This window comes from Caenorhabditis briggsae, assembly GCF_000004555.2.
Source record: "Caenorhabditis briggsae complete genome, chrX, whole genome shotgun sequence".
NCBI classification, from domain to species: domain Eukaryota; kingdom Metazoa; phylum Nematoda; class Chromadorea; order Rhabditida; family Rhabditidae; genus Caenorhabditis; species Caenorhabditis briggsae.
In genome coordinates, this window is record NC_013491.2 from 19711587 (window position 1) to 19724049 (window position 12463).

The 12463-nt window shown below is 38.7% G+C and overlaps 3 protein-coding genes across 3 annotated transcripts; all 3 read right to left on the reverse strand.

Annotated features, from left to right (window-relative positions):
- Positions 1–532: 532 nt before the first annotated feature.
- Positions 533–2917, reverse strand: CBG07351 (the record flags this gene model as incomplete). Its single annotated transcript, XM_002645647.1, has 6 exons — positions 533–613; positions 809–970; positions 1105–1173; positions 1227–1313; positions 1378–1512; positions 2837–2917. 6 exons carry the CDS (start codon positions 2915–2917, stop codon positions 533–535), a joined length of 615 nt encoding a protein of 204 aa, XP_002645693.1.
- Positions 2918–6020: 3103 nt separating this feature from the next.
- On the reverse strand, positions 6021–6593 carry CBG07349 (the record flags this gene model as incomplete). Its single annotated transcript, XM_002645646.1, has 1 exon — positions 6021–6593. One exon carries the CDS (start codon positions 6591–6593, stop codon positions 6021–6023), a length of 573 nt encoding a protein of 190 aa, XP_002645692.1.
- Positions 6594–9951: 3358 nt separating this feature from the next.
- CBG07348 lies at positions 9952–11367 on the reverse strand (the record flags this gene model as incomplete). The annotated part of the gene is made up of 3 exons (XM_002645645.1): positions 9952–10278; positions 10324–10767; positions 10897–11367. 3 exons carry the CDS (start codon positions 11365–11367, stop codon positions 9952–9954), a joined length of 1242 nt encoding a protein of 413 aa, XP_002645691.1.
- Between the last annotated feature and the right edge of the window lie 1096 nt (positions 11368–12463).

Sequence of the window (12463 nt, forward strand, 5' to 3'; positions counted from 1 at the left end):
ATCTTAAAGAAGTGCTTATTTAATTGACCATTTTTACATATAATGGCCAATCGGAACATTTTTTCATTGAATTGTTTTCCTTACAATTTCTGAGCTTTCTGCTCTCAAGAACATTAGAAACATGCTGCAAATCATGTCAAAAACATTAAGGAGCAAAATTTCATTTTATAAAAAATCGAACCGAAGACGATATGTAAGTAGGAATGTATAGAAGCACGAGGGTGACTCAAAAACAATAGGCGACACCAGGGAAATGGAAACGAGACAATAATATGTATATACAACGAAAAAGGGCAAGCGTTTGCATATATCTAGACGAAGTAGTGTTAATTTAAGAATCAATTAACATTGCCATATACAGAGAAAAAAAAGATGGTGAACTATTTCAGTTTAAAATAATAAAAGGGATTTCACAGCCTGTTGAATCACATTGGGATTATTTTCAAAAAATTAGAAAATAGATATCAAAATTAGTAAAAAGAAAGAAAAATGTGCATTTCTTGCACTCATTGGTTGTTTTACATGATAATCCTCAACGGGAGAAGATAAGGATGAAGTTGTTCTTGGGGGCGGGAATTTTCTCAGCAAGTCGCAGGTTGTTTCGATTGGCGAGCTGAAAAAATAATTTATAAGTTTAGAGACTTTTTACCAATTTTTATATTGGCAGCGGCTGTCATCGTGTGGGCGAAGATTGTACGGTTTTGAGCGCACCGTGGTCAGCTTTCAGAAAAAAAGAGCGAAGTCTAGAAAACTTTTGCTTAAAATCGGGGGGACATGCTCTAAAATTTTTCCAAACAATACTACTTACACGTTCCAGATATTTGATATCCTTCAGTCCATATTCCGAATTCTGATATTTCAGGTTCGTATGAAAAGCCATATTGGATTGGGGTGAAATGTGTCCATCCACACAGTATGGTCCGTATGTCATGAGGATTCCACTGGATTCATGTAGCAGTTGATCGGCAGACTGGAACAAATTTATTGCTTATTGCAAATGAGTGGATAAAGTCAACTGTGCGCTATTCAAACGGAAGTTCACCATTTTCTATTGTTTTGCATGCTTTGAGAATTGTTATAGTTTAACTGCCACATTCTACCCACCTGAAATAGACCATAAACAGCTGCAGTTGAGCAGATGTGCAACATGTTGATGTTCAGGACAATATCGACCTATAATCAAACAATCAATCTCTGATTTCCAAACTTCACGTGGCTTTACTGACCATATGGGGTCCAAAGTCAGCAGGGAGTGCCCACTGATCAAAACTTTTTGCCACGTCGATGAATAGAGGGATTCTCACATTTTTGAACTGAAAACGAAGTTTTAATTTTAGAATACAGTATTCCTGACAACCACAAAATTGAATGACTCACCTGAAAATGATCCAAATATCCTACGATGCTGTGAATAGATCTGCTGTCGACTTCTGTTGGCTGGAAAACCACATCTTTCAGTGCTGCGGCAAAGTGTGCGGTGTGCTGGCCCGTTCCAGAAGCAATCTCGAAGACCTGTAACATCAGTATTTTTGAATCATATTTTATTTTTTGCTATTCTCGTGATCCCAAGCAGTCGTGAAAAACTTTGTTCATAGAATGTCGTTTCTTTTTGCCGGTTTTCAGAGTTTTCATTTGTTTGATTTGGAACTGCGGCATTTTTCGCAAAGTTTTGACAAATTCGTTCCCTCTTGTAGAGAAAATCAAAAGAGTTATCTCGGAAAGCTTAGGAAAAAAAGGATCAAAGGCTTATTGAGCTCTCAAAATACGCTTTTCAACAATCGGCGGTGTTATTGATGACTTCTGGCTTGTAATTTCTGGTTGGAAATTGAAAGGTGTTTGGCTTTTGGATGGTTCTGAGCCAGCTTTAAGTTGCACGTGGAAAAGCACCGGTTTCAGGTCGAAAATTGATCAGATTTAGGTCAGAAATTGAACTACTCCGCTGGCAAGTTCAAGGCGGAACTCAGTAAAACGCTGTTTTTAGCTTTGTTGAAAGTTGCTCGGGCGTAGCGCGGAACTGGTCGCAGGTCAATCGAAAGTTTTTCAAAAATACCGTAAACACTCTAATAAATAGCCCCTTCTAATTGAACGCCATCCTCTAATAGAACCTCCTCTGAGCTGTGCTCCAAAAAATAGAACGCCACCCTCCAGTTGAATGCCACCCCTGATAGGTCTCATCGAAAAACAATTTACAATGCACCAGATTATCAATTTGTTGCTTTTTAAAGAGGGTTGAGACAGTGTACAGTACACAATGTTTTCTCTTATCACACACCTTGGTTTTTATTCCATACTTCGAAACTGCGACATTTCGAAACCATTCATTTCGATACCAGTCGTTTTAAAACCGCGGTAATACAGGAGAACGGATATATTTCAGACTGCAAAAACAATAGTAGAGTTTTAAAATATTTTTTTCTGATCGAACAAATTCTGAAATTAGAAAGTATTTATCTTTTTTTATCACATTTTTTTTCTGAATTTTCCGATTTACAGAATGTGTTCTATCAGAAAAAGTATATTTAAAAACAATAAGACTGTGTCGATAGTTTGAAATTTGTTTATTCGCCTGTATGACCACGGATTTGAAATGACCGGTTTTGAATTGTTGCAGTTTCGAAGAATCGCCAAGCTTTTTCATACATTTTTTTGGTAAGATCCTAAAAGAATCTTCACAAATTTTTTCGGCATTTTTTTGGTGTCAAATAATAGAATGCCAGCCTCTAATTGAATGCCACACTCTCATAGAACGTTCTCCCAGCTGTGCATTGAAAAATAGAACGCCATGGTATTAAATTAGAGTTTTTACGGTAAATTTTCATTTAAAAAAACAACTCACTTTCTTGCCAGATGTAGCAAATCTCCGCAAAACTTCCAGAATCACATCCTTATTCGACTCTGCTGCCGGTGCTCGCAACATTTTGTATGTTAACCGCTGAAAGAGTGTTTAGTAGTCACAGACCAGTTGTGTTTCCGCAAAATAGCAACGGTAAATGTTCATGTGTGTTACCTGTGGCGTTTTATAACACCTCGATACAAACAAGTTTAGATGCAATTCACCGAAACGAGACATAAATGCTAGAGAGAGAATCAAAAATCGATAAACCGTTGTGTGGGGCAATGGCTGAAGGGGTCCAGTGTGCCGAGAAGAGGAGGAAAACCGTCCACTAGGGTCATCTCATTAGTGTACTAAAGGAAGAGACAGAAAAGAGGGGAAGTGTGCGGCAGTGTAGCGTAATGGCATGCGAGGCCTTGCTTTTTGTCTAACCAGTGCTATTTCTTCTGTTTTGCGATATTTTTCATGAGAGAAAAATAGTTTTTGTGGAAAACTGAAAACATTATAGAGAATTGTTGAATTATAGTAGGTTTTCAAATCCTGCGGTAATTTTCTTGTCATTTTGGTACCAAAACGGTCCGTGGAATTTATATATTTATTTGTTTCCGCAATTTTTTCTTATGTTCCATAATTGAAATCACAATAGTCTTCGAAATCAACACAAGGAATCGATCATCGAGGTTGGTAATTTTTCAAAATAATCAAATTAGCAGTCATAATGCAGCTGGACACAAATGAAAGCAGAGAAATATCAGAGAAAGTGGAAAGACTAACGCGAATTCGATCGGAGAAAAAGTTCAGCAAAAAAAAAAACAATAATGGGGGTATCCACAGAGTTAAGAATTGGAATGGAGCAAGAATCTTTCATTGATTGGCAGCATATTGAAAACAGGAATAAATTAATATTATGATTTGACGGGGTTTAAAATGAACTACAGACAGAAAATTGAATCTGTCGACAGACAGAATCGCAACACAGATGAAATGAAACGCATTTTTTGCGATGTCGAACTTTGGTATTAAACGACGAGTGAAAGTTTCCTTTGGTTTCGAAATTTCCGGGGATTGAAATGTGACATTCCTATATACTGAGTGTCACTATATTTTTGTTCATAACTTTGCTCGAACTTGTCCAATAATCGAAAACTTTTTTTTCCTGTTTTGCATGCTGGATTTCCAACAAACCTTATATAATGTTTCTGAAACTCAATCAATTTTTATGTCTTCTGAATCTTCGCAGACGTGACGATGACTCCGATAGAAAAAAAATTTTCTGACAGAATTTTTTAAAAGATTGGCTTCGTGATGAAAAATGTTTGGTGTAGGTTAAAATTTAAAAAAAAATGGAGCGGTTTGGAACACTTGCTCTTGAGGTGTGCTCACTGGAACATAAAAGGTATGGTTTAGAAGTTTGGCTATAACTCGGCTCAAATGATCCAAATTCCGAATTTCGTAATACTTTGACCCGTCAAGAACGTAATTGACCCGCTAAAAACAAGATGCAGTAAATTTTTAAGTGTTTCCCATTTTTGGTACATAAAAATGAAAAAATTATGAAAAATTTTTGATCCCAAAATACAAAGTTTTGCATGTATACCGTAGAACAATTTGAGACACACATTCTCTTACAATTTGAAGAATTTTGGATCATTTGGAGCCGAGTTATAGCCAAACTCCAGAACCTTATCTTTTATGCTCCAGTGAGCACATCTCAAGAGCAAGTGTTCCAAACCGCTTCAAATTTTTTTAATATATATTTGAGCAAAAAATCTCACCTTCAGGTTGTAAAAACCGCAAAAAATAAAATCGAATCGTTGGAAATTTTGAACTTTTAAAAATCGGAACATTGGAATTTCAGGGTGTTTCAAATTTTTGCTGAACTTTTGGGGTTTCTGTTACTAAAACTAAATCCAAAAAAATCGAACAAAAGAAGCAATTCTCCGAAAACTTTGGGTCGGAGTTTCATTTCAGGCTTCAATTTTTGGGACCATTTGTTACGGTTTTCACAATCTGAAGCTGAGGTTTTTTGCTGATAAAAAGGAGAATCGTTGGTTAAAACTCTGAAAATTTTAGTCAGCGGATGATACAAACAATATTCATACTTTGAAAAACAAAAAAAAACTACAAAAAAGTGATCAGTGGGAGTATCCGCCGGATTTACGAATCTTATTACGTTTTTTTCTTTTATTTTTTTTTTTTTGCGTTGGGCTACTGTTCAATCATTTGACTCTCTAAGTTTTCTTCAGACTAACTAGGGAAGACCCCAACTCGGGTGTGGCGATACGGGTGGTGACATATATCATCTGAAAGCTGAAATACGCCTCTTTTCACTTTTTGACATTAAAACTGAGCTCTTTCTCTCTTTTTTCGGAAAAAAATACGGAAGAGAAAAATCTACTTCTGCTGGATTTGATCAGGAATTAGTCATGATAGAGCAACAATCAAAAATTATGAGTGCTGATGAACTTAGTGAAGAAGTCGTAGTTGAGAAGGAATATTGGCCAACGCTGAAGACGGTTCGCGCTGCAAAAAAGATACTTTTTTATCTCCAAAAATTGAGAGCAATGGTTTGTGGTGCATCTTCAACGTGAAATGACAACCATAGAGGAATTTGTTTGATTTTCTGACAGCACTGATCAAATGCGTTTTTCTCAATCTGACTGTAAATAGTTCGTTCGAGGAGACGGGAGGGTCTTGCTGATGTAGTGAATTGTCTTCTCGGAACAATCTGAAAAAAACAATGCGAGATCATGAGCAAAGCGGGACGAGAGACTTACTCGACGCGATCAAATGATGGTTGACATTGAGCAGCCCACTGGAACTTGGCATCCTTCTTGGTGAGGGCATCCAACGATGAGAGAAGCTTGAACGACTTCTTGATAAATGATTCGTAGAATAGAATGAATCCTAGCAATAACCAGTAATCATCGAATCGAATACTTGCTGAGACGATCCTGAAGCTGATTGGACTCCGAATGGTGGACGATTGTACCGATATAATCCTTTGTACGCGTATTGCTCATCAAGTTCAATCTGAAAAAAAATGCTGCGGCCAGATCAATCTGAGAGAAGGATTTCTCACCTTTTGAAGTAGAAAATATGTCATTACCACTTTTTGTAAAATAACACATCCAAAACTTTCTGAATAACAGATTTATTTAAATCTTAAACAAATCGTTTTACAAAATTATCTCAAGCGCATCTCCTCCGGCGATGGGACCTCCAATTGAGCTGGACCATGGTTTTGGAAGCGCATCTCGTCCGGCGATGGGACCTCCAATTGAGCTGGACCATGCTTTTGGAAGCGCATCTCCTCCGGCGATGGGACCTCCAATTGAGCTGGTCCATGGTGTTGGAAGCGCATCTCCTCCGGCGATGGGACCTCCAATTGAGCTGGACCATGGTTTTGGAAGCGCATCTCGTCCGGCGATGGGACCTCCAATTGAGCTGGTCCATGGTGTTGGAAGCGCATCTCCTCCGGCGATGGGACCTCCGATTGAGCTGGACCATGGTTTTGGAAACGCATCTCCTCCGGCGATGGGACCTCCAATTGAGCTGGACCATGCTTTTGGAAGCGCATCTCCTCCGGCGATGGGACCTCCAATTGAGCTGGTCCATGGTGTTGGAAGCGCATCAATTGACAGCGTCCTTGTAAGTAGCACATTGAAACTCTCCGACCATTCCACGGGTCGGCGCTCCGGCCTGCGAGACAGGAGTGTATGTATAGCCGAATTGTTGTTCCAATCCGTCCATGGGCCATCGCTTGGTAAAATTTGCACTGTGAACTGGAGCTGGTGGTGTCGAGAATCCAGTGACCGTAAAAGTGATGTTTGTGTCTGGGATGAGCGTCTTCAATCCATGTTGAACTTGGAAATTGGTAAAATTTCCATTGAAATTGACTTGAATGTCTAATGACGTTTTTATTTATATTCGTTTATTCGAAGATTTGAAGATAATAAAGATTGATGGGAACCGGGAAAAGAAAATGATAAAACGAAGCTAAGAAGGACTAACCCGCAAGAGTTTGGGGAAGGGAAAGAGAAATAGTGTCAAGATAACAGGGATGAGGGCAAGTCAGAAACGGGTAATCGAGATCTCAAGAAGTGATAAGAATTTTGAGGGAGGCAAAAAAGTGTGGCAGTTCCTTACAATAGCGTTCCAAACCGGAATCGTTTGGGCAAAATAGTCGTTGATTTTGGGGTGGTGGCATATAAGTAACATGGGGTGACGGGCCGAGGAGGAAATGGAGACACGAGATTCTAGATTGGGAAAATAAGAGGCACCGCTAAGTAATTTATAAAGTAAAAAAAAAGCTGAGATTTGAGACGACGATGGCGGATGGAGAACATGTTTATGATTTTGAGAAGATTTTCATAGGAGGAGAAGGGGATGTTACATCTTTAGAAGGAATATTTTGGAGAAGTGTCGGAGAGGTCGTTCTAATTTAAGAGAAAGCTTGGAAGAAGGGGGTGGAGAGTAGACGGCAGAGCAGTATTCGATGATCGGTAATACATAAGTTTTAAAAAGCGCAGCGTAGAATAGCGGATTGTTGGAGCGGAAAGTTCTAAGTAGTTGGTGAGATCGGAGCATGGCAAGGGCGATTTTCTTGAGAATGTGTTGTTCAAATTTAAGAAGCGGGTCGGTGGTGAGGCCAAGATCTCTGACTTGGGAGGACGGGAGAATAGAAGAGCCGTCTATGGTATTATTATGATGGTGATTTAGAGAGCCTAATTGAAGAAGTGATGTTTTAGAAGTGGCAAGAGGGAGAGAATTCTTAACGGACCACGTATAAATGATGTCAATGGATTTTTGAATGATAGGAGCAGAATTATGAAAAATGTTAATGTCATCGGCGAAGACCGAAAAGTGGATGGATAGAGGTAGCAAAAAAAGCAGGTCATTGAGAAAAATTAGGAATAATAATGGACCGGAAACCGATCCTTGGGGAACACCGGATGGAATGATGAGACGAGTGGGATCAATGTGAGAGTTTACTTTTATCGAGAAGGTCCGGTTGGATAGGAAGTCTTTGAACCATCTGCAGAATGGTGTGGGAATCCCAAAGGAGACAAGCTTTTCAAGTAGCAGAGAATGAGGAACTTTGTCAAACGCTTTCTGGAAGTCGAAGAAAATTATATCCACAGTTTTGTATTTGGCTAGAAGACGCTTATAGATTGAAGTGGAGTAGACGAGTGACGAAAGGCAGGATCTAAAAAAATAAAAATTTAGCTATATAAAATTCAAAATAGATTCAACGACAGGAAGCACACAAACTCCAGATATCGAAAAGTCGATATGTGGTCTTCGCGCGGGAGCAGTTGCGCAGAAGAGAAGACAAAGGCTCCCCGCTCTTACTGGAAAAAATGAAGACGGAAAAAGAGGATGTGTGCGGCAACCAGTGTGTGACTTCCGATTTTCACTTACCTGTAACGGCTTTTTGGTGGTTTTACAAATAATTTACCGGTAACCTGCCGGTAAATTTGAAAGCTACCGGTAAAATGTTTATTTTCCTCGAGGACTACACGAATGTTTTTTTCTGCTATTTCACTAGTTTTTTGACAGTTTTGCAAGAGTTCTGAAATGGTCAGTTCTAAAACGTCGCAGTCCTGAAATGTCGCAGTTTTAAAATGTCGCGGTTCTAAAATGTTGCGGTTTTGAAACGTCGCGGTTCTAAAATGTCGCGGTTTCAAAGTGACGCGGTTTTAAAATGTCGCAGTTCTGAAACGTCGCGGTTCTATAACTTCGCAGTTCTGAAATGTCGAGGTTCTCAAACTTCGCGGTTTTAAAATGTCGCGGTTCTAAAACTTCGAGGTTCTAAATCGTCGCGGTTACAAATTTTGAAAAAAAAAACAGAAAATTTTCCTGAAAATTACCGGTAGTTTTCGGTAAATATACCGGTAACTCTACCGGTAATTTTACCGGTAAACGACACGTAAGTTACCGGTAAATTTATCGGTAAATTTTTCGAAACCGTACCAATAGCACACACTGGCGGCAACATTGCAAAATGATGTGCGACGCTTTGCGTTTATTCTTTAACGAGCGCTATTTCAGTGATGTTCACAGAAAAAAACATTATTTTCTGCGAAAAAGCTAAACTCAATGGGAATGTTGGATTAAATCACATAGTTTGAATCTTTAGTTCGGATTTGCAACCACTTGATACCCCCAACCACCCAATTCTACGCATTTTCAGCTGTTCTCGGTGTATTTTTATCAGTTCATTTAGCTGTTTCTCCTTGAATATTTGAATTTGAAAGCGTACATATCCGATTCGTCCCTTCCTCTAACTTTTCAAAGGGAATTGAATATAGACGTTGGTCGGACTAGTCATGCACTTTCATAATTCCTGCCTCTGCTGTATAATCTGTCTAGTTTCCGCGATTTATAGTTCCAAAAGCACTTTTTTTCGTGAACCAAGACGAAATAATTTTTTATAGAGACAAAAATATTTTTTCAGAAAAACGATTTGATTTATGTCGAATGAGATGCAGATAGGAATAGAAGAAGAATTAGAGACGTTAGAATGACTACCGGGGAAAGGACAGATTGAAAAATTCGGAGAATGGGGCAGAATGAAAAGATCGGTAAATGAAGAAAACTATGAAATGATTTCAAATGGAAAGAAATGTTGGAAAAAACATGCAAGTCGGGAAAAAACGTGCATAAAACAGTCTAAAAAGGCTTGTTTGGGTTGGGAAAAACAGAATTTTTTGTAGAATTGTGTTAAAATTGTACATAGGGGTTCTATAATTGTTGTATACAGAAAAAAACAAGTTACCGTATTTCCGCTAATTGAACCCCGCAGAAAAACTTAACTTTCAGCCTAATTATCTCGATTCCCATCAAAGATATCAAGAAGTTGTCAACTGATAAATTATTCATTATAAATAACCAACATTTTATCAGTTGGCAGATTTTTGATAACTCTCATAGGAACCGAGAACCGAGATATGCGCTTTAAGTTGACGATTTGGGCGGGCTTCTATTAGAAGAAATACAATAATTTCACAGAAACTGGGAAGGAATCGGAATTGGAACTAGCAAAAAAGATATAATCAAGACAATAAAAGGCAGAAGCACATATATAAAGTGTATTGAGAAAAAGAACAAAAAAATTAGGGTAGTGTTCGATAGACGTATTCCGTGATTTCTCCATGAGCCATTTGTGAACAGTCCAACTCGCTCAAAAACTCCAAATAGCCTCTTTCTCCTCCTGCATTTACATAACGATGGCGCTGGCCGAATGGAGTTTGGAAAATGGTGAATTGCTTCAAGATGACCCATCTACCAATTTGTCGCTGACCAATATCCCATTCATAAAGCGCCTTCCGGAAAGAGTCAACATTCAAAACGGCACAGGAGATGTTGATAAACTGTTTCGCAGCAAACAAACGTTCACTGTGGACAGTGTCGAGGTTGTCGCGGATGGAAATGGTTTTGATCTGAAAGAATTTCAACTTAATATGTATGATCACTCAAATTCTCACATCTGGGAATGGAACATAGTCCTCTGTCAATTTGTTAACCTCGAGTTCAACAGAATCCTTTTCGAAAAGCTCGACCATCATCTTCACGTTTTCAGTGTACTCCAATCCTTTGACTACAACTCTTTTGAAGTTGCGATTCCCCACGAACATGCGAACTTCATCACAGTATTCTGGCTCAAAGTCATCTGAAGTGACCACATAGAGAAGAGTGGTGTTATTGAGAAGTTGGTTTTTCTTATGCTCATTATCCTTGTCCATCATGTCGAGTTTGCCAATAGATCTCTTCCTATCAGATGCTAACCACCATCGGGTAGTCAGCTCACCGCTGGAGAAATCAAGTACCATTACAATGTCTGGGAGAAGCATCTTGAGGCTGTTACTCCGGTAGATGGTGTTGGTAGCACTACAACTGACCGCCAGACTTTGAACATCTTTGTATGGAGACTGAAAATCTTTGTATGGAGAAATCAGATTGTGGTTTTTAATTTCTGCACTTTGGTATACACTTTGATACAAAAAGAGCCTCTAACTTAAAGTCAAAAATAAGCTGAACTTTTCTTGATCAAAACTCACTCGTTTCATAATTTGCTCAATCAGCTCAGTTGGAAGACGGAGAAGATCGAAAACTCCAGCGTCGTTTGGAGATGCCACCTGCTGAGCCAATCGATTGGTCTTGCTTTTTTGACAAAAGAACTTTTCCCGAGAAACAAGATAAGGGAACACATTCAACTTAGCGTGTCTCAAACGCTCCGCCAAGTCGAAATTAGTGAGATAGATGGCATCCGTCAAGAAAGTCAGGCCTCCAACTCTCAATGCATTCAGGCATATTTCCTCAAGACACCAGCCTTCCAGCTGCTCAGCGTAGTATCTGTGACCGTGAAGACCAGCAAAGACGCCTCGAAGCTGCTCGACGGTCCAGGTCGAGAGAACACGATCCATGTCGACTTTCATCCGGTAGATCTCGTTGCTGACACGATCGTTAGCTCCTGGGAAGAATGGGATGTTTTGGATGAAGTTGACAATATCCATGTCTGCCAGCTCCATTCTGAGAGGCTGAAAGAAACAGTTTGGAAAAAAAGAATAATAAGAGGACAAGAGACGGAAGCTGCTTGGTATAACTGGAGGCGGAAAAGACAGGTGGAGTCATCATTTCTGATAAAACCAAAACAACGTAAAATGCGTAAAAGTTTTTCAGATGCCTTCTGTTTTTCGTTATTAACAAGTCGACCAAAACAGGAAGTCCAAAGAAACTCGAGAAGGCAATAAGTAAAAAAAGGGCGGGGCAAATAATTCCTACTGTAATTTAAGTATGTGCTGAAAGAGCTCAATACAAAAAAGAAAGTCTCAAGAGATTAAAGCGATTATATTGTAGTTGTCTAGAAGAGCAGATTACAAAGGGTGGAGTTTAAGGGCTACCGTAGTCTTTTGAACTGGAAAAAACGCGAGTGAAATTTTCTATAATAGTTGCTTGAGATGACTTCAGAACAAATAATTTGTACGTTGAGCTATTGTCAAAAGCTCGGTTTCCGAAATAAGCAAGCAAATTCACACATACCGTTTTTGCTGTAAAAGAAGCCTACCTAAACTGTCAACTTTGTGCTTCATTATCTCGGTTTCCGTAGAAGATATCAAAATTTTGCCAACTGATGATTTGTTTATCACAATATCAATAATATTTGATTAGTTAGCAAATTTTCACTATCTCTCAAAGTAACCAAGATGAGTGAGCTCAAACTGAATATAAAATGTTGGCTTCTATTAGATGGACTACTGTAATATAGAAATTTGGGTTGTCATAGGAAGAATACATGAGGCACGAAAAATCTCATTATCACGATGGCAATAACAGGAACTCAAAAAGAAAAAAAGAAACCTAAACAAAGGAAAATAGCGGTGGTGATAAGAAAAATAATCCGATCTATGAAACTGAATAAAATATTACCAAATTCAGTTGTAAACAAAAAACGAAAATCACAACCCCAAACAATACTAGAACATATAATTAGTGCACTTAAAAACAAAATTGTCATAAAACAAGGGCGGTAGGACACCTATTGAATAACCACATAAACATGTTTTTCTGAGAATTTCATTAGGACCTTTTTCTGAGTTTCTCTAAGATGTCATGTTGAAAAAAACA